The sequence below is a fragment of the Dama dama genome, chromosome 16 (assembly GCF_033118175.1).
Source record: "Dama dama isolate Ldn47 chromosome 16, ASM3311817v1, whole genome shotgun sequence".
Classification (NCBI taxonomy): Eukaryota; Metazoa; Chordata; class Mammalia; order Artiodactyla; family Cervidae; genus Dama; species Dama dama.
This window is the reverse complement of record NC_083696.1, coordinates 31928921-31951839: the sequence shown is the minus strand read 5'-3', so window position 1 is coordinate 31951839 and position 22919 is coordinate 31928921. Positions and strand designations below refer to the sequence as shown.

The 22919-nt window shown below is 35.7% G+C and overlaps 1 protein-coding gene across 5 annotated transcripts in view; it reads left to right on the top strand.

Annotated features, from left to right (window-relative positions):
- Positions 1-22919, top strand: part of NAA35 (N-alpha-acetyltransferase 35, NatC auxiliary subunit) — a 91841-nt gene that overhangs the window by 50194 nt on the left and 18728 nt on the right. For all 5 annotated transcript variants that reach the window (XM_061163722.1, XM_061163723.1, XM_061163724.1 and 2 more), the window contains 3 exons: positions 5921-6099; positions 11612-11671; positions 14180-14286. In XM_061163722.1, coding sequence (XP_061019705.1) covers positions 5921-6099; positions 11612-11671; positions 14180-14286 — 346 coding nt within the window. The remainder of the gene's footprint in view (positions 1-5920; positions 6100-11611; positions 11672-14179; positions 14287-22919) is intronic.

Genomic DNA, 22919 nt, shown 5'->3' with positions numbered 1-22919 from the left:
GAGAGCACGTGTATTGTATTGCTCTTGGTTGAAACATTCTGTGTATGGCTGTTAGGTCCATTTCGTATAATGTGTAGTTTAATTCCAACTTTTTTAAAACTCATTTTCTGTCTGAATGATCTATCCATTGTTGAAAATGGTATATATACCAGTTTGGTATATATACCAGTCTCCTGATATTATTGTATTGCTGTTTCCCTTTTTAGAGTTCTTACTTTCTACTTTATATAGTAGATGCTTCTATGTTGCATTATAAATATTCAAATTATTATATCTTCTTGATGAATTCGCTACTTTATTATATGATAACTTTGTCTTTTGTTATATTCTTTGTAGTCTGGTATAGGGTTAGCTGCTTCTAAATGTTTTGCTTTCCATTAGCAAGCTTTTTCAATCAGTGCTTTTTCTACCTTTATTCACTGTAAAACTAAGGTATGGGAACAACCTCAGTGCCCACTGATGGATGAGTGGATAAATAAAATACAATATATGTACAGTGCAGTATTAGTCAGCCTTAACAGAGTGAAATACTGTCATTTGTGACAACAGGGATGAACCTGGAGGGTGTTGTGCTAAGTGAAATAAGCCAGACTGAGAAAAATAAATACTGCAATGGTATCTAAACTTACATGTGGAATTTAAAAAAAGAAAAAGTAGAATTTATAGAAACAGTAGAAAAATGATTGCCAGAAGCTGAGGGAAATAAGGAGAATTTGGTAAAGGGTACAAACCTTCAGTTAGAATATGAGTAATATCTGAGTATCTGTTGTATGAAACAGTGACTCTAGTTGATCACACTTAACTGTATAGTTGAAAATTGCTGGAAGAGTAGAACTTACATGTTCTCATCAAAGAAAAAAATAAATATTCAAGGTGATGTACATGTTAAATTTAACTCTTGGGGGAATCCTTTCAAAATGTATACATATATCAAATTATCACGTTGTACACTTTAAATATCTTTACAATTTTATTGTTAATTATACCTCAATAAAACTGGGAAAAAAATAGAAGAAGAATTAGTTCATCTTGGAGGAATAGGTGATTCCAGGACTAGGGTAGAGATAGAAGAATGAGTCTGCTGGAATGTCTTAATTAGCCAGAAGTGAGTAAATGTTCAAAGAATGTTGGGAACAGTCATTTATACCCAAAAGAGCTTGAAGGGGCATTCACACAGTCAAAGTTGGGAACAACTTGAGCATCAGATAATTCTGATCATATACAATTGAATAAAGGATAAGCCATGTGTCCATACTGAATAAATAGATTAATTAATGAGTGGATAGTTTGATGTTAATGAGCATATTTAGTTGTCTTTCCCCTTACCCACACGTATTTATTGACTACAAAGGCAAAAGGTAACAGTAGTGACTAGGCCTGTCAGACACCAACTTAATCAAGTGATCACAGTAAACATTACAAGAAGTGAGTCAAAACCTCCACTTTGTTGATGGGTTACAATGAGAATGATAATAATGTCGCTTCTTTTATACTCCTAAGAGTAATAATTTAAATTTAATCACAAGGAGACAAGAAAACCATACTGAAGGGCAGTATACAAAACTATTGGTGAGTTAGTCTTCAGAGTTGTCAAAGTCATTCATAGAAGCCAAGGAAGTGCTGATGAACTGCTGTAACTTGGAGGAGACTAAGAGACAATGAAATTAAATACTGTGATACTAATGTAGATGTGAAGTATGTTATTGGTACAGTGTGCAAAACTTGAATGAGGTCTGAGTATTAGATGACCAATAATGATTTTGATAGAATATTCATTGAAACCATGCTTTTTGAGTTTAGCAATTGTTAAATACCTTTTAATAACATTTTTTGCATTGAAATAACATGAAATTTGCCATTTTAACATTTTATGTACAATTTTATGTGCAATTCAGTGGCATTACGTAGATTTACATTGTTGTGCAGCTGTCACCACGGTCCATATCCAGAAGTTTATCTTATCAACCCCAAACTCCATACTCATTAAACAATAAATCTTCATTTCCCCCTCTTTCAGTCCCAGACAGCCACGATTCTACTTCCTGTCTCTATGAGTTTGACTACTCTAGGTACCTCATGTAAGCAGAATCATACAATATTTGTCCTTTTGTGTTTGGTGTATTTCACATAGCATAATGTTATGATTTTATAACGGGAAGTCAAGTAGCCCAGAAGTACAGTACAATATTAACCTCAGCAGCTTCTGCATTGTTTTCTAGAATTGTTGTCAACTTCAGGGCATGGAAGACTTACTTCTGTAAGTCTAACTGTAAATTGCCAGTATAACTCAGAAGACATATGTTGTCCAAAAATGATGTAATATCTCTATCTCTTTTTGCTTACACACTTCCAGATCTTTGATTGTGGCGTCTAATTAATTTTAAAATGACCTTTTAAGTTAAACCATGGCACATTGTTACTGTAAATCTTTTATCCACAGACCGTGTGCTATTTGTAATACTTTTATTGATAATGAAGGTCAATTTTCTAACAAGAACTTTAGCAACTAAAACACTCTAAACTAATGTGCCATAATGTTTTGATTATAGTAATTATACTTTATTATTTTATCCTTAAAAGAGTTCTGGTGTAAACGGAAGTGTTTTGACTGGAAAACTAAGGTAATTTTTGTACACCTACAGACTTGTAAAATCAGAAGAGACTCTAGAAGTTGACTTGTCCGATCTGTATCTAGTTTAATTCATGAAATCTTTACCGAGCATAGTACACATTGAGTAGAAAGTGATGTGAAGTTGCTTCTTTTCTGGGTTCATTTAGTAAGGGTTATCCAGGCTATTTTAGTGGGAAGCATTTAGTGGGAAAATGTTAGAGCACTTTATTCTGGGGGATTGGGCTTGGGTGTGGTAAAACTTTTTTAAAACTTTTTGTAGTTTGTGTTATGAAGTCAGATGCAAACTCCTGCTTGGTTTTTATCCCTGCTGCTCCTTCACTGTAGTATACATTGAATAATGACTTTGATCTCTTATTATGTCTCATTTCTTATGTTCTTTTCTAGTTAGGCAAGTTACTTTGTGTTGTATAGGATAGTTACAGAGTCCTTAGGCATGAGATTCACCAAACAGCTGAGACTTAAAAATAGCTACTAGGAACTACTTTAACACTTAACTATTAACATGGACTGTGTCCAAAAACATGTGTTGGGGAGGAGAGGATTTAAATGTGTGTAGAGAATAGAGAGAAGCATGTAGATCTAAATTTTGTGCCTAGGGATTTTGTCCCCACTCTATTTATATGCATCTATTTTTACTTCTGAGTTCCAATAAGTTATCACTTGGAAAAATTGTGGCTCCCTGAGGGAAAAAGAAAAGGAGCCATTTTATCTGTCCTCCATGCCTTTAATATGCTTGGAATACTTTGTGATGATTAATATTTGTCAGCTCTTTTCTTAGACTTCTATGAAATTGTTCATCTAATTTTTACATGGATAAGATGCTCCTATTACATTCTGAGTTTATTCTCACTAAATTATAGTTGCTATTTATGTTCCTCTAGACCAGTGTTTCTCAACTGGGGCTTCCCAGGGACATCTGGCAATGTCTGGATCCTTTTCACAATTAGGTTACTACTGGCTATGGTTTTTCCAATAGTCATGTATGGATGTGAGAGTTGGACTATAAAGAAAGCTGAGTGCTGAAGAATTGATGCTTTTGAACTATGATGTTGGAGAAAACTCTTGAGAGTCCCTTGGACTGCAAGGAGATCCAACCAGTCCATCCTAAAGGAGATCAGTCCTGGGTGTTCATTGGAAGCACTGATGTTGAAGCTGAAACTCCAGTACTTTGGCCCCCTGATACGAAGAGCTGACTCATTTGAAAAGACCCTGATGCTGGGAAAGATTGAGGGCAGGAGGAGAAGGGGACGACAGAGGATGAGATGGCTGGATGGCATCACCGACTCAATGGACATGGGTTTGGGTAAACTCTGGGAGTTGGTGATGGACAGGGAGGCCTGGCATGCTACGGTTTGTGGGGTCGCAAAGAGTTGGACATGACTGAGCGACTGGACTGGACTCTACTGGAATGGACTGGAATGTAGAGGGCAGAGTCAGGGATGCACTCGGCATCATCTGTGCAGAACAGCTCAGGTAGTTTCAGAAGTTAATACTGTTTTATATTGCACTTTTTTGTTTGTATAAAATTGAATTCAGAATATATCATGTTATTCATTTCCCATTAATATTTACTTCTTTCCATATAAATTTTCATGAGTGGCTATTATCTTCTATTTGTGGTTTAAGCCTAAAAATAAATGTTTTAAGAATAAAAGCATATTCCTGGGTAATCATTTTAGGTGCATATGAGAATACTTTGAGAGAAAATAAGTAATGTAGCATTTAAGTATCTGGATTCTGTGCATTTATCATTAAAGTCTGAAATGTATTCATATTTACATGGTAAAGAAGCTTCTTACAGCATCATTACTATTACTTTTACCTTAGTTCTGAATGAAATAATGTAAATCAGAAGTTCAAACTATTATAGTGGTAGCAGCCTTTTATTTTATTTTGAGCATGTATCTTGTCATTCAGCAAACAAGTATCCAGTGTCTGTTATGAGCCTGGTATTTGGTGTTTGGAATCCAACCCTGTTCTTGCTTTCAGAAGAACTCAGACAAATGCTATAATCCCACATAGACAGTATAATAGTGTACATACAAAGAACTCTGTGTGTGTATATATATATATATTATATATACATCATTGGAGGGACCAATGAGAGAGAATTCAGGCTATATCAAGTTCAGGTTAAGAAGAAAGGGGTAGGTTTTCTGGTAGAATAATTTGTATAAGTAAAGAGGCATAAAAGAATATGACATTTGTAAGTCACAATGCTTGCTTATGTCTTATAGTGCTTAGGAAATGGGGAGGATTAAAAGATGATTTTCAGGGGGTTCCCAGATGGTTCAGTGGTTAAAGAATCTGCTTACAATTCAGGAAAAGATGATTTTCAAACAAAGGTAAAACCATGAGTCTCATACAGATAAAAAAGTGAACGTGGGTTAAGGATTTCGTTAAACTCATTCAATGACGTAACCAGACATGAAAAGTTTTAAAACACATTTTTATGGAGTAGTGGAATACTGAAATAAAGTATAAATAGGTAAAACTTTTTTCTGTAGAGTGAAACAGAATTTCATATTTATCAGTTAGCTACAATTTCTAGCTGTGTAAAATAACTCCCATAGAATCAATCTGACAATTCATGCTCCATTGGAGTACAAAATTTTTTTCTTTGAAAGTGGCAGAAAATTTCAAGCTAAAGACTTAATTTGGAGCTTTGTACTAGTGTGAAAAGTGGAATCACCAGAGGACAAAGAGTGGGAAAGAGAAAGTTACCCTTAGGTCTCTTGTGATATGTTATTTTCTTTGTGAATTTATGGAATTGCATGTCAGTGCCAAATGCATTCCAGACTCATGGGGATGGAAGTGCGACTGTTCTCTACTGCTTTGCATTGCTGTGTAGTCCAGTGTGAATTGATTCTGCCGTTCAGAAATTGAAAGGAAGACAAACCTCCTTTTGTGTTCCCATTTGAAACTTTTCTTCACAGTCTCATGGTTAATACACCACTGTCCTTTTATTTTATTTATTTTTAAGAGAATATGTTAACCCTGTTTTATCCTGCTCTTGGCTTGGAGTTAATTTTGAGGTAGAAACCTCTCTCTGTCACCAATACCACCACCATGTAGGAAGGAAGTATAATTTTAGGTTGTTAAATCTGCTTATTTCCTTTAAAAAACACGTGTAAAGATACATTAGTTGTGAATTATAAAATCCATTTAGAGGATATTATGATAATTTAGAGATGCTTTTGAAACTGATATTTTTCTTTATGTATTTAAGCAGTATTTGAGGTTAAAATGCATAGAAATATTGAAAATGTTAACTTTTTTCCTTTGTAGATCATCCCATTATGATGGGTTTTGAGCCACTTGTTAACCAGAGACTACTTCCACCCACCTTCCCTCGATATGCAAAAATAATAAAAAGAGAAGAAATGGTCAACTATTTTGCAAGATTGATAGATAGAATAAAAACTGTCTGTGAGGTGGTCAATTTAACAAATTTACATTGTATCCTGGTAAGTACAAATCAAGTCTCTATTCTGGAATTAGCTTTGATTTAATAGCAGAATAGTTTATTATGTTTTAGAGACTCTTTCAAGGGTAAATAATGCTCCTCACCTATTATCTGTCACATCTGGAGAATTAAGTGTTTGTGTATATTATTTTTCTTTCTATATTTAATCCTCATAAGGATTTTATACTACCCATTCTAGAGATTAAGAACCTAAAATGTGGAGAAGTTAGGTAATTGACTCAAGCTTTAAGAATGGCAGTTTGAACCCTCAATTTTATGCTAAACCTTTCATATAAAAGAATGTTTGTTAATGTATACATATATGTGCATATATGTTTTTTCATTAAAAAATTGAGTGATAGTAACTTGCTTTTTCATCAGTAATCTCTGTATCTTGAATATGTTTTCATGTCAATAAATAATATACAAATAACAGGTACCAAAATACTAATTACAACTACTTATAAATAGTGGAAAGCTATATGATAGTTTGTTTTTTGCATTTTATGCATTTTCAGTGTGTTTTGGTATTTTGCATATAGGGCAGAAACAATGGTGAGAGGGAGAATAGTGGTATTAGTGAAGGAAAGTTCATATATTAGGAACCCATATGATACTTTTGACAGTTATGAAGTAATAAGATATACCTAGTTTAAATGAGGTGAGTAATGGACTATATAGAATATATCCTGTTAGGAATGTTCACTAGGAGTAAGAAACTGAGTACAAACTGTGATAGTGAGTATACACACTTGCATACGTAGGTACTTTCAGCCAGTGTGCTTTTTTCTTGTGCTAGCACTGTGCTGTGGCTAGTGTATACAGTGATGAGCAAAAGTGTATCGTCCGTCTTGTCTCGGGGCTGTAGTGTGCCATAGAAATTGATCAAATAGTCACATAAATGTTTTTAAAATTACAAACCAATATGAGCAGTATGAAGGAAAGGAACTGGGAACTGTAACATAATAGCATATAATGAAGGAATTGACCAAATGATCAGAGAAGGCTTTTTTAAAGAAGTGACGGTGAAGCTGAGGTCTGACAGGTACATTTCATGCAGGGGTAGAATGATAAAGGACAGAAATGTAAAGACCTGACAGAAGCAGAAGAATTTTAAAAGGTAGCAGGAATACACAGAAGAACTGTACAAAAAAGATCTTAATCACCCAGATAGCCACAGTGCTGTGGTCACTCACCTACCTACAGCCTAAAATCCTAGAGTCTGAAGTCAAGTCAGCCATAGGGAGCATTGCCGTAAACAAGGCTAGTGGAGGTAATGAAATGAGATGGATGAAACTGGAGCCCATTATACAGAGTGAAGTAAACCAGAAAGATAAACACCAATACAGTATACTAACACATATATATGGAATTTAGAAAGATCGTAACGATAACCCTATATGCAAGACAGAAAAAGAGACACAGATGTACAGAACAGACTTTTGGACTCTGTGGGAGAAGGCCAGGGTGGGATGTTTTGAGAGAACAGCATCGAAACATGTATATTATCTAGGGTGAAACAGATCATCAGCCCAGGTTGGATGCCTGAGACAAGTGCTCGGGCCTGGTGCACTGGGAAGACCCAGATGGATTGGGTAGAGAGGGAGGTGGGAGGGGGGAACGGGATGGGGAACACATGTAAATCCATGGCTGATTCATGTCAATGTATGGCAAAAACACTACAATATTGTAAAGTAATTAGCCTCCAACTAATAAAAATAAATGGAAAAAAAAAAAAAAGAAATTCCAGCTAAGCTATTTCAGATCCTAAAAGATGATGCTGTTAAAGTGCTGCAGTCAGAATAAAGACTGGGAAAGGTCAGTTTTCATTCCGATCCCAAAGAAGGACAGTGCCAAAGAATGTACAAACTACCATACAATTGTGGTCATTTCACATACTGGTATGGTTATGCTCAAAATCCAAGCTAGGCTTCAGCAGTATGTGAACTGAGAACTTCCAGATGTCCAAGCTGGCTTTAGAGAAGGCAGAGGAACCACTTGGTCAAATTGCCAATGTTCGTAGGATCATAAAGCAGAAGGAAATCCAGAAAAACATCTAATTCTGCTTCACTGACTACACTAAAGCCTTTGACTGTGTGGATCACAGCAACTATGGAAAATTCTTAGAGATGGGAATACCAGAGCACCTTACCTATCTCCTGAGAAACCTATATGCAGGTCAAGAAGCAACAGTTAGAACCTTACATGGAACAATGGACTGGTTCAAAATTGGGAAAGCAGTACAAGTGAAAGGAGTACAAGAAGACTGGATATTATACTCTGTTCATTTAACTTCTGTGCAGAGTACTTCATGCAAAATGCCAGGCTGGGTGAGTTACAAACTGGAATCAAGATTGCCAGGAGAAATATCAACAACCTCAGTTATACAGATGATTCCACCCTAGTGGCAAAATGTGAGGAGGAACTTAAGAGCCTCTTGATGAGGGTGAAAGAGGACAGTGAAAAAGCTGCCTTAAAATTCAGCATTCCAAAAACTAAGATCATGGCATCTGGTCCTATCACTTCATGGCAAATAGATGGGGGGAAAGTGGAAGCACTGACAGATTTTCTTTTCTTGGGCTCCAAAATCACTGTGAACAGTGACTGAAACCATAAAATTAAAAAACGCAAAAAAAAAACCACCCACAAAAAACATGCTTTCTCCTTGGAAGGAAAGTTATGTTGCGCCTAGGCAGCATATTACAAAGCAGAGACATCTCTTGGCTGACAAAGGTCCATATAATCGAAGTTAGGGTTTTTCCAGTAGTCATATACGGCTATGAGAGTTGGACCATGAAGAAGGCTGTACTCTGAAGAATTGATGCCTTCAACTTGTGGTGCTGGGGAAGACTCTTGAGAGTCTCTTAGACTGCAAGGAGATCAAACCAGTCAGTCCTAAAGGAGATCAGTCCTGGGTGTTCATTGGAAGGACTGATGTTGGAGCCTAAACTCCAATACTTTGGCCACCTCATGTGAAGAGTTGACTCATTGGAAAAGACCCTGATGCTGGGAGGGATTGGGGGCAGGAGGAGAAGGGGACGACATAGGATGAGATGGTTGTATGGCATCACCGACTCAATGGATGTGAATCTGAGTAAACTCTGGGAGGTAGTGAAGGATAGGGAAACCTGGTGTGCTGCAGTCCAGTGGGTCACAAAGAGTCAGACACAACTTAGTTACTGAATAACAGCAGAGTAAACATAGTGAGATAAATAAGGAAACCATTACCACAGTCCAAGGTAGAAAGGATTGTCACTTGGATTGAAAGGATGGCAGGGAGATGATGAGATTGTCAGTGTTACAGCTATGTGTGAGCTAAAAGGCTTCCCTGATAGCTCAGTTGATAAAGAATCCGCCTGCAATGCAGGTTCAGTTCCTGTGTCGGGAAAATCTGCTGGAGAAGGGATAGGCTACCCATTCCAGTATACTTGGGCTTCCCTTGTGGCTCAGCTGGTAAAGAATCCACCTGCAATGCGGGAGACCTGGGTTCAGTCCCTGGGTTGGGAAGATCCTCTAGAGAGGGGAAAGGCTACCCACTCCAGTATTTTGGCCTGGAGAATTCCAAGGACCGTGTAGTCCATAGTGAGCTAAAGTTGATAGAATATTGGTTGATGAATTAAATATGGGGCATGAAAGAGCTCTCAGGAAGTTCTCTAGGCTTCTGCCTTTCTAGTCTACATGCATATTTGGTGCTGTTCACTCAAAGGGGGAAATTCTCTAAGGAACTTGAGAGTCAAATGGGGGTCTTAGGAAAGTAAAGGATGAGGTACATTTAAAATATTTAAGTAGAGATGTTGAACAGACAATGACTTATGGGTAGAATTTAGAGATCTATGCTTAGAGTTAAAATTTTAGAATTATTACAGTGTAGATAGTAATTGAAGCATGAGTGTTTATGCTTTACTGTTTATGAGGGGAAGAGTATATAGATTAAGAAAAGAAGGTTGTCTAACTAAGCTTTGAACCTACAGAACCAACTGAGAAGTACCCAGAGGAAGAAACATGTGAAAGTCATTTAAAGATTTTTCAAGAAGGAAGTCATGCTGTTGAATCGTTAAATGAAAGAGAGAAATAAGGTCCAAACTCAGTGTTCTTTGAAGTTAGTAATGAGGGACAAGTGGTGCCTAGAGCCAAGAGTCAGGTTACATGTGTTGAAGAGCAGTAGAGACAGTGGGTTACAGCCAACTTCTTCAGAAAGTTTGGCTGAGAAGACAGCAATTGAGAGGAAAGTGTGGGATCATACAGTAATCTTTTCTTTTTAAAGATGAGAGAAGTGAGTATTTAAATGAAAATGGGAATGATCTGGTAAAACGGAGGAATTTTAATATCTGGGAGAGCAAAGTATGGATAGTTGACAGTGTGATGATTGTGAAAAAGCCAAAGGAATGGGATCCTTTTATACAGGTGTAGGATATCTGTTGTTAAAGTAGACAACTAAAGGATCTGGGTACGGATGTGTATAGAGTTAGTTTAGAGGCTAAAGTTGGGGAATTTTCTGTGGTATAAATTATTTTAATTTTCTTTGTAATATAAAATAGTAGGATCTCTCTCTAGTGGAGAATATTCACTTTGAGGAGTGTGTGCAAGGTGTAAAAATTAATTGTGAGAAAAGTGAATGAATTCAGTTAGCTTGATTTACGTGGTATTTATTTCTGTGAAGTAGGAGATAAACCTCTGTCTTTAGTTAGCAAATTAGTATTGATACTGTTATTTTCATGATATAAAAGTTTAATGTTGGTATGCACATAATACTATTTTTCTTCAGTTTGTTAAAATAATTTTTTTTAGGCTCTAAAATTATCCATTGTTCCATTCTTCTTGTTGTTGTTGAGTTGCTAAGTCATATCTGACTGTTTTGCAGCCACATGGACTGTAGCCCAACCAGGCTTTGTCCATAGGATTTCCCAGACAAGAATATTTGAGTGTGTTGCCATTCTTTCTTCACTGGGTCTTCCCGATGCAGGGATCAAAATTACATCTCCTATACTGGCAGGCAGATTCTTAACCACCGGACCACGAGGGCAGTCCCAAGCTGGGCAGCGTTTTGATACAAAACGAACTCTTCCTTTACCTGACAGACTCCCAGTCTCTCAAGAGCCACAGTACATCATCTTCCTAATACCTTTTGTTGCTGTTGTTTAGTCGCTATGTCATGTCCAACTTTTTGTGACACTATGTAGGTTGCGAGGCTCCTCTGTCCATGGGATTTTCCAGGCCAGAGTACTGTAGCTGGTTGCCATTTGTTTCTCCAGGGACTCTTCTCAAACCAGGGGTCAAACTCTCGTCTCCTGCTTTGGCAGGTGGCTTCTTTGCAGCCAAACCACCAGGGAAGCCCATTCCATTCATACAAATAGACAATTCTTATAGAAATGATCTTTAGCAATCTGTCTTATTTTAATTTTGATAGTGTATCATTCCCAGAAGATCTAGTAAAAATTACACTCTATATGCAAGTATTTTCAACTTTTATTTAATCTGTTAATGACATTACTTTTCTTCTGTGTATCTTTTAGGATTTTTTCTGTGAATTTAGTGAACAATCACCTTGTGTTCTTTCGAGATCTCTATTACAAGTAAGTTCCACTTGGTATCAAAGTAGTTCTTTAAGCAGCAAATAATGTGTATTGACATTGTTTTATTTATTATGGAATAAAAGGTGGATGCTTCTAAAGGGTATTCCATGGTTAGTGTTATATTTTTGGAATAGAAGTATTGACTTACAGTGTTAGACATTCATTAAGATCATAGTCTGGGCCAGAAAACAAACCTTAGTAAGTAAAAAAAAAATTGAAATCATACAAAGTATGCTCTGTGACTATTTTGGAATTAAACTGGTAATCAGTAACAGAAGCATCTGGAAAATTTTCCACATGTTTGAAAATTAGCACACTTCTAAAGAACCCGTTCGTCAAAGAGGAAGTGTTGATGGTAATTAGAAATTATTTTTAACTGAATGAAAATGAAAATATATCAGACTTGGTGGGATACAGTTAAAGCAGTACTTAGAAAGTAGAGTGTAGAACTAAATGTTTATATGAAAAAAAGGAAGAAAGGTCAGAAATTATAATTTAAGCTTCTACTTTGAAAATATAGAAAAAGAAGAGTAAATCAAACTAGAAACAAGCAGAAGGAATGTAATGTGTAAAATTACACAGAAATGTGTAAAATAGGAAAGAGACAAAGAACAGAGAAAATCATTACAGCCAAGAGCTAGTTCTAAAATTGATGAATCTCTATCAAGACAGACCAAGAATAAAAAAAGATACAGATAAATAATATTAGGAATCATTCTATATCCTAAACAAATTAAAAGGATAATATAGAATATTCTAAATAACTCTATATCCATAAATGAAAAACTTAACTGAAATGGACCAGTTCTGTGAGGGACACTACCAACGCCCACTCAAGAAGTAGACAATTGGAAAAATCCTGTATCAATCTGAGAAATTGTGTTCATAGTTAAAAGTCTTTGAACAAAACTCCAGGCCAGTTCTACACACAGGCTCTTCCAGAAAATAGAAGAGGCAAGAACACATCGTATGAGGCCTGCATTGCCTCAATACCAAAACCAGACAAAGACATTTCAAGCTTAGAAAACTATAGACCTGTATCCCTTAAAAACATAAGAATTAAAGTATTACCAGATCAAATCTACCAATATATGAAAAAAGAATACATTATAATCAAGTGCCTTTTATCCCAGGAATGCAAGCCTGGCTCAATGTTTAAAGTGTAATTTACCATATAATATAAAGTCTCAATAGATTCAAGAAATCTATTGGACAAAATCAACATCCATTCATCATAAAAACTCTCAGCAAAACTAGGAAGAGAACTTCTTTAATCTGATAAAGAGCATGTGCAAAAAACCTATAGCTTACATCACATTTAATGATGAAAGAGTAAGTTCTTTCCTTTTTTGATTGGGAAGAAAGCAAGGATGTCCAGTCTCATCACTCCACTTTTACTCACTGTGGTACTGGAAGTCTTAGCCAATGAAAAAAAGGCATGAAAAGAAATAAAAGACATATAATTGAGAAAGTAAGAAATAATATTTCTTTATAGACAACATAATTATGTAGAGTACCAAGGAATCTGCAAGGAAGTTCCTAGACCTGATAGATGAGTTTGACAAAATCACAGGATATGATACCAATGTACAGAAAGCAGTTGTATTTCTATATACTTGCAATGAACAATGCAATCCAGAAATTTTAAAGCAGTACTATTTACATTAAACATCAAGAATGAAGTATGTAGGAGTAAGTCCAACACCTGTTTGGAGAACCTGTATACTAAAAAACTACAAAGTGATAATGAAAGACATCAAAGGAGGCTTAAATAAATAGATATGTCTTGTTTGAGAATTGGAAGAATTGATGTTTTTTTAAGATGTCGGTTCTCTCCCCAAATTGATCTACAGATTCAGAGCAATCTCAAAATCATAGCAGAAGTTTTTGTAGATGTCAACAAGCTACTTCTAAAATTTATATGGAGAGGCAAAGGAACTAGTACAGTCAAAACAAATTATTATGACTGTATTTTGAATTGAATAAAAATGAAAATATATCAGACTTTCTGGGATTGTAAATAATAATAATATTGTAAATAACAATGTATTTTAATTTAATAATTCATTATTTTAGATCTATTTCTTTCAGTTTCAGAAAGTTTTTATGTATTCCAAAGTGTTTATTTGAGATAGGTTATCAACTGGCTTGATATTTATAGTCATTAAATATTTCATAATTTATGAAACCTTTTCTTGTATGTTGGCTCATTTGACATATTCGGACATGTCATTTCATTTTCACTAGTTCAATATTACTACCCTTGACTTGAGAGATTTTTTTCGTGCATTTCTTCTCCTGCATCAAAATACTCTTAAATAGGGATTAAGTAGTACCCATCATGGAAGCAGTGATTTATAAAAAATTTTCTACCAGCTTTTTACATTTTAATCTCTTGTATTCTGTGACATTTAAAAGAAGTATGCTTATGTCACGGTAATGGGAAATACATGTACAATATGTCAAGATTGTGACAGCATTACTAATATATATAACATTTGTTTTAAGACCACTTTCCTGGTGGATAACAAAAAGGTCTTTGGAATCCATCTCATGCAAGACATGGTGAAAGATGCGCTTCGGTCTTTTGTCAGTCCTCCGGTGCTCTCCCCAAAGTGAGTATCACAGGACATTGTTTTGTACAGCCTGTGTGTTCCTTAAAAGCCCAAGTTCTCTGTGCTCCTATATGGCAAAGATATAAAAACTGTTGGATTCAAGTCTCCATGTAAAAAAAATAACTCTTATCATTAAAGTTAATTGATTTCTGCCACATGTTATTTAAATTTAAATTGAGGTTGTTTGAAGTTGATACTGGGTCCAGTATGAGAAGAAAAGTTTACAAGGACTTGTCAGAAATTCAGCAAGTTGTATTGACCCTTATTGTGTGCAAAGCACTGTGCTAAGTAGACACTTTGGGAAATAATTATAAAAAGATAAGATTTCCTCTCAATAATCTTGAGTCTAGATAGAAATAGAAAATGCTGATAATTGATCTTTAATTATATTCTGGTAGAGTCATTTCCCCAAAATTATGCCACCATAAAAAGCTGGAAAGGATCGTTTGAATTGGCCTTTTGGAAAAGAACGCCAACTTTATTGACATTTCCCTTGAGAAAAGAAGAAAGGAGATGTTATTTCTTAGGAAAGAAACCAGCATTTGTTAAGATATAGTATGAAATCACATATTTTAAGGACTGTTGGTGGTTCAGCATTCAATTTGTTGAATAAATTGTGCCACATTTCACATAGAACTCTGGTAGCTTCCTGTTTTAGGTTGGTTCTCCAAAAGGTGATCCTGACACAAAGATTCATGCCAGTGTAATTTAGAAAATAATTCCAGGAGAACTTTCAGGCTTGTAGGCAGGTGGGCACGAAAAGGAAGAAAGCCGTGTAGTGGTGTGCTTCACAGCTGGCTGTTGCTGTTCAGTCTCGGGGTCCTGTTTGACTTCGCGACAGGATGAGCTGTGGCACGCCTAGTTCCTCTGTCCTCCGTTATCTCCCGGAGTGTGCTCAGATTCGTGTCCATTGAGTCGGTGGTGCCATCTAACCATCTCATCCTTTGCCGTCCCCTTCTCTCTTTGCCTCCAGTCTTTCCCAGCATCAGGGTCTTTCCCAGCATCAGGGTCTTTTCCAGTGAGTCAGCTCTTCCCATCAAGTGGCTTCAGTTTCAGCAACAGTTCTTCCAATGCATATTCAGGGTTGATTTCCTTTAGGCTTGACAAGTTTTATCTCCTTACAGTCCAAGGGACTCTCAGGAGTCTTCTCCAGCACAACAATTGAAAGCATCAGACTTGTTTATGGTCCAGTTCTCACATCTGTACATGACTACTGGTAAAAAACCATAGCTTTGATTACATGGACTTTTGTCAGCAAAGTGATGTGTCTGCTTTTTAGGGCGCTGTCGAGGTTTTTCATAGCTTTCCCTTCCAAGGAGCATGCATCTTTTCATTTCATGGCTGTCACCGTTGGCAGTGATTTTGGAGCCCAAGAGAATCTGTCACTGTTTCCACTCTTGCCCCTTTTATTTGCCATGAAGTGATGGGACTGGACGCCATGATCTTAGGTTTTTAATGTTGAGTTTTATGCCAGCCTTTTCACTGTCCTCTTGCACTTTCACCCAGAGGCTCTTTAGTTTCTTTTCACTTTCTACCATATAAGTGATATTATCTGCATATTTCAGGTTGTTGATATTTCTCCCAGCAGTCTTGATACCAGTTTTATGATTCATCCAGCCCAGTGAAGTACTTTGCATATAAGTTAAATAAGCAGGGTGACCCTATACAACCTTGTATTCCTTTTCCAATTTTGAACCAGTTCATTGTTCCTTGTATGGTTGTAACTCTTGCTTTTTGACCCTCATACTGGTTTCTCAGGAGACAGGTAAGGTGGTCTGATATCCCCATCTCTTTCAGAATTTTCCACAGTTAATTGTGATCCACACAGTCAAAGGCTTTAGTGTAATCAATAAAGAAGAAGTAGTTGTTTTTCTGGAATCCCCTTGCTTTCTTTATGATTCTACAAATGTTGGCAATATAATCTCTGGTTCCTCTGCCTTTTCTAAACCCAGCTTGTATGTGTAGAAGTTCTCAGTTCACATACTGCTGAGGCCTGGCTTGAAGGATTTTAAGCATAACCTTGCTAGCATGTGAAATGAATGCAATTGTATAGTAGTTTGAACATTCCTTGGCATTGCCCTTCTTTAGGATTGGAGTGAAATCCAACCTTTCCAATTCTGTGACCACTGCTGAGTTTTCCAAATTTGCTGACATATTGAGTGCCTCGGTTTGACAGCATCATTTTTTAGGATTTTAAATAACTGAAACTCTTTGTGTATAAGATATATATATATATATATATTATATATATGATTTTATATATATGGGATCACATTAAATAGTCTATTTTTATCATGAACATTTAATTATTTTTTATGGATTTTTTAAATCAAAAGTTTAATTTTAAAATATTTATAATTTTTCTACTCAAAAGTAATCATGACTTTGTATCTCAAAGTACATAGTTAATTCTTTTTAATGGCTGCCAAATGTTTCATAATATGCATGTATTTTATAGAAATGACTGGGTGGGGGGGCATGTATAGTTTTAATTTTGATGTATGTATTAGATTATATTCTGAAAGATTTAACAGTTTATATTTCTACTAGGAATAAAAGAGAGTACAATTTTCCTTTATCCTGACCAGCAGTAGTAGGTGTTATCATTCTTTAATTTTTTCCAGTGTGTATGATATCTCAATGTCAGTTTAATTTGAACACTTAATATGATGTTCATTGGACATTTGGAATGGTTTTTCTATGAATTGCCTTTTTTTATCCTTTACCCATGGACTTTTATTAAATGGTTTACTTTTTCAGAAAGTTTGTAACAAATCCTTGTGTATTATGAGAGGTTAATCCTTTGTGATAGACATTGAAGATTTTTTCCTTAATCTTTTGTCACATCAAAATTTGTAAAATGCTGTTTGAATTTTGATAAGAATTACATTGAATCTGTAGATCACTTTAAGTAGTTTGGCTATTTTAACAATATTAATTCTTCCAATCCATGTGCTTAGAATATTTTTCCATTTATTTGTATCTTCTTCAGTGTCTTTTATCAGTGTCTTATAGTTTGCAGTGTGCAGGTCTTTCACCTCCTTGGTTGAATTTATTCCTAGATGTTTTACTCTGTTTGATGCTACTGTAAATGGAATCGTTTTCTTAGTTTCTCTTTTTCATAGTTCATTGTGACAGTTTTGTATATTGAGTTTGTATCCTGCAACTTTACTGAATTCCTGTATTAGTTCTAACAGGTTTTTTTTTTGTAGAATCGAGAGTTTTCAATGTAATATGGTGTGCTCTGCATATAGAGATCAGTAAAAATTACTTTTAAATTTCTGTGATTAAATGTATCATATATTCAGAATATGAATTGACAGACACCTGTACCACCATCTATTTTAAGCAAAGTTTTTATTAATTTTGTTTTTATAAATTCCATTACTGATAAGGTCATTGGTAAAATTAAGTATTTCATAAATGCTCAAATGTATTACTCAGTGTATGAATTACTCATACATTACACTCAATGTATGAATTATTGATATATTATTACACTCATACAAACAATATATTAATTGGTAAATTTTATTAATTCCCTTATTTGGTGTCTAATGTTGTCAGACACCTTTCTACGTTCTAGAGAAAAGGACACACCTGGTGACAAGGAGCTTACCTTCTAATGGGAAAGACTAAATTGTGAACAAATATATAATGTCAGGTCATAAGTACTGTATAGAAAGATAAAGATAAGATAGTTCTCATAAATGGGATAGTTGTGAAAAGTCTCTTGGAAGTGGTGATATATGTGAATATGCTAAGAATGAGCTACGCAAAATCAGAGGATGAAGCTTACTGACAGTAAACAATAACTGCAAGGTCTCAGGGGTAAGGTTGAGCTCTAGGTATCAAGGAGCAAGGTAATATTAATGGATTCATTTATTAGAGTTACATCTAAGGTAGCAGTTCTCAACTGTTTTCGTATTTACGTTCTTAAAAGATTTTAAGGACCCGAACAGCTTTTGTTTATATGGGGCCTATTTATTGATACCTACTATTTTAGAAACTAAAACAATACTTTAAAAATGTTTATTCTTTTTGAAAAACAGTAAACTCCATTACATGTTAATAAACATATATAACATTTATAAATCATATTAACATAAATATGGGAAATAACTTATTAATTAAAATTAATGAGACAAGTGTAATTGTTTTACATTTTTGCAACTATCTTTCAAGTCTGTCTTAGAATATAACTGAATGACTTTAACCTGCTCTGTTTTCAGTCTGTTGTAGTATTGCTTGCCATGTAGCCTCTGGAAAAGCCATTGTACAGTTACGAGAGAATGAGTGCTTTTGGCAAATCAGTGTGAATATTATTATGAAAGTAGTTATAACCTTGTGTTCCCCTCAAAAGCATCTCACCAGGGAAACCTAGGCTACATTGAGAACCAATGACTGTATTTCAAATTCTCCTCTCCCACCCCCTTTTCTTTACTCTGGTCCTAGGGGTGACCACTACATTACAGTTTATGTGTCTCACTTTTATGAATACTTGTACACTTTCCCCAAATATCAGTTCAGTTCAGTTCAGTCACTCAGTCGTGTCCAACTCTTTGCAGCCCCATGAATCGCAGCACACCAGGCCTCCCTGTCCATCACCAACTCCCGGAGTCTCCCCAAATGCATGCCCATCGAGTCGGTGATGCCATCCAGCCCTCTCATCCTCTGTCGTCCCCTTCTCTTCCTGCCCGGAAATATATGTGTCCCTAAATAACATCAGCTTATTTTATGGTTTTAAACTTCACATAAACTTTGTCATAGTGTGTATGTCTCTGTGTGTGTGTGTGTGTATATCCTTTTGCAACATGATTTTTTCCTTCAACATTAGAATGTCGAAATTGACCAAGTTTATCCAACAAATATATTTTGTTAAAATCCATACTTTGTACTGAAGTTTATTTTGTTGCTTCTCTGCAGTTGAAAATATACCTTATTTCTAATTTATCACCATTATCATCAGTGCGGTAGTGAACATCTTTGAATTATGACTCCTTTGGCACATAAAAAATAAAATTAATTGCTTATCATAGGCAAATGCATATTCAGCTTTACTAGTTTTGTGAAATTGCTTTCAAAAATAATTCAATGAATTGTGTATGCCAGCCAACAGTGTATAAGGATTCCAGGTGCCGCATAGTCTAGGCATTATCAGACTTAAATTTTTGACAATATAATATATGTGAAATAAGTGTCTACATCTTTATTGTGTTTTGTCTTCTCTATTTAATAATCTTTAACACTTAGATTCCACATTGTCACGCTTAGCGTTGTTCATTTAGATTTAATTATACAGTATGATCCTCATTATTTGCAGATTCTATATTTGTTAATATGCAAGTCACGCAACACTGAAGTCAAACAAGACAACGCTGTACCTTCTTGTGCCTTATAGTGTAAACTCTATTTATTTGCCCCAGTTTTTCTGCTTTTTGTTGGTGATTTTGTAGTTTCATGGCCTCTGAGTTGTAGTGATATGCTGTCTAGTGTTCCTGGCACAAGAAGGCTGTGGTGTGCCTTACAGAAAGATTGTGTGTTAGATAAGATTTACTCAGGTGTAAGTTCATTGCTAATCAATCAGCAGTGTACTTTATATATAGTGTCTTTAAAAAGAAACACACATAAACTAAGGTTAAACATTGATCAATTGATTAAAACATTGGGACCAGAGGCTAGCCTCGGAGGAACCTAATCCTGTGTTTTATCCTAGCAGCAGTGTTTCAGTATTCTCTATTTCACCATCCACAGCAAGTTTATAGAACATAATTCTCACAAATACTGAGAATCAGCTGTGTGTATAGCAGAGTTTATTGCAAGGTAGTCATCTGTTTCTTGTTCTTTTATTTTTTTTTTCTTTTTCCCATTTATTTTTATTAATTGGAGGCTAATTACTTTATAATATTGTAGTGGTTTTTGCCATACATTGACATGAATCAGCCATTGATTTACATGTGTTCCCCATCCTGATCCCCCCTCCCACCTCCCTCCCCATCCCATCCCTCTGGGTCTTCCCAGTGCACCAGCCCTGAGCACTTGTCTCATGCATCCAACCTGGGCTGCCGATCTGTTTCACACTTGATAATATACATGTTTCAATGCTATTCTCTCAGATCATCCCACCCTCGCCATCTCCCACAGAGTCCAAAAGTCTGTGCTATACATCTGTGTCTCTTTTTCTGTCTTGCATATAGGGTTATCGTTACCATCTTTCTAAATTCCATATATATGCCTCAGTATACTGTATTGATGTTTTTCTTTCTAGCTTACTTTACTGTGTATAATGGGCTCCAGTTTCATACATCTCATTAGAACCGATTCAAATGTATTCTTTTTAATGGCTGAGTAATATTCTATTGTGTATATGTACCATAGCTTTTTTATCCATTCGTCTGCTGATAGGCATCTAGGTTGCTTCCATGTCCTGGCTATTATAAACAGTGCTGCGGTGAACATTGGGGTACACGTGTCCCTTTCAGATCTGGTTTCCTTGGTGTCTGTGCCCAGGAGTCGGATTGCGGGGTCATATGGCAGTTCTATTTCCAGTTTTTTAAGGAATCTCCACACTGTTCTCCATAGTGGCAGTACTAGTTTGCATTCCCACCAACAGTGTATGAGGTTCCCTTTTCTCCACTCCCTCTCCAGCGTTTATTGCTTGTAGACTTTTGGATATCAGCCATTCTGACTGGCGTGTAATGGTACCTCATTGTGGTTTTGATTTGCATTTCTCTGATAATGAGTGATGTTGAGCATCTTTTCATGTGTTTGTTAGCCATCTGTATGTCTTCTTTGGAGAAATGTCTGTTTAGCTCTTTGGCCCATTTTTTGATTGGGTCATTTATTTTTCTGGAGTTGAGCTGCAAGAGTTGCTTGTATATTTTTGAGATTAATCCTTTGTTTCTTTGTTTGCTATTATTTTCTCCCATTCTGAAGGCTGTCTTTTCACCTTGCTTATAGTTTCCTTTGTTGTGCAAAAGCTTTTAAGTTTCATTAGGTCCCATTTGTTTAGTTTTGCTTTTATTTCCAATATTCTGGGAGGTGGGTCATAGAGGATCCTGCTGTGATTCATGTCGGAGAGTGTTTTGCCTATGTTCTCCTCTAGGAGTTTTATAGTTTCTTGTCTTACATTTAGATCTTTAATCTATTTTGAGTTTGTTTTTGTGTATGGTGTTAGAAGGTGTTCTAGTTTCATTCTTTTACAAGTGGTTGACCAGTTTTCCCAGCACCACTTGTCAAAGAGGTTGTCTTTTTTCCATTGTATGTCCTTGCCTCCTTTGTCAAAGATAAGGTGTCCATAGGTTCGTGGATTTATCTCTGGGCTTTCTATTTTGTTCCATTGATCTATATTTCTGTCTTTGAGCCAGTACCATACTGTCTTGATGACTGTGGCTTTGTAGTAGAGCCTGAAGTCAAGCAGATTGATTCCTCCAGTTCCATTCTTCTTTCTCAAGATTGCTTTGGCTATTCGAGGGTTTTTGTATTTCCATACAGATTGTGAAATTATTTGTTCTAGTTCTGTGAAAAATACTGTTGATAGGGATTGCATTGAATCTGTAGATTGTTTTGGGTAGTATACTCATTTTCACAATACTGATTCTTCCAATCCATGAACATGGTATATTTCTCCATCTGTTTGTGTCCTCTGATTTCTTTCATCAGTGTTTTATAGTTTTCTATATATAGGTCTTTTGTTTCTTTAGGTAGACATACTCCTAAGTATTTTATTCTTTTTGTTGCAATGGTGAATGGTATTATTTCCTTAATTTCTCTTTCTGTTTTCTCATTGTTAGTGTATAGGAATGCAAGAGATTTCTGTGTGTTAATTTTATATCCTGCAACTTTACTATATTCATTGATTAGCTCTAGTAATTTTCTGGTAGAGTCTTTAGGGTTTTCTATGTAGAGGATCATGTCGTCTGCAAACAGAGTTTTACTTCTTCTTTTCCTATCTGGATTCCTTTTATTTCTTTTTCTGCTCTGATTGCTGTGGCCAACACTTCCAAAACTATGTTGAACAGTAGTGGTGAGAGTGGGCACCCTTGTCTTGTTCCTGACTTTAGGGGAAATGCTTTCAATTTTTCATCATTGAGGATAATGTTTGCTGTGGGTTTGTCATATATAGCTTTTATTATGTTGAGGTATGTTCCTTCTATGCCTGCTTTCTGGAGAGTTTTTATCATAAATGGATGTTGAATTTTGTCAAACGCTTTTTCTGCATCTATTGAGATAGTCATATGGTTTTTATCTTTCAATTTGTTAATGTGGTGTATTACATGATTGATTTGCAGATAGTAAGGAATCCTTGCATTCCTGGGATAAAGCCCACTTGGTCATGATGTATGATCTTTTTAATATGTTGTTGGATTCTGTTTGCTAGAATTTTGTTAAGGATTTTTGCATCCGTGATATTAGCCTGTAGTTTTCTTTTTTTGTGGCATCTTTGTTTGGGTTTGGAATTAAGGTGATGGTGGCCTCATAGAATGAGTTTGGAAGTTTACCTTCTTCTGCAGTTTTCTGGAAGAGTTTGAGTAAGATAGGTGTTAGCTTTTCTCTAAATTTTTGGTAGAATTCAGCTGTGAAGCCATCTGGTCCTGGGCTTTTGTTTGCTGGAAGATTTCTGATTACAGTTT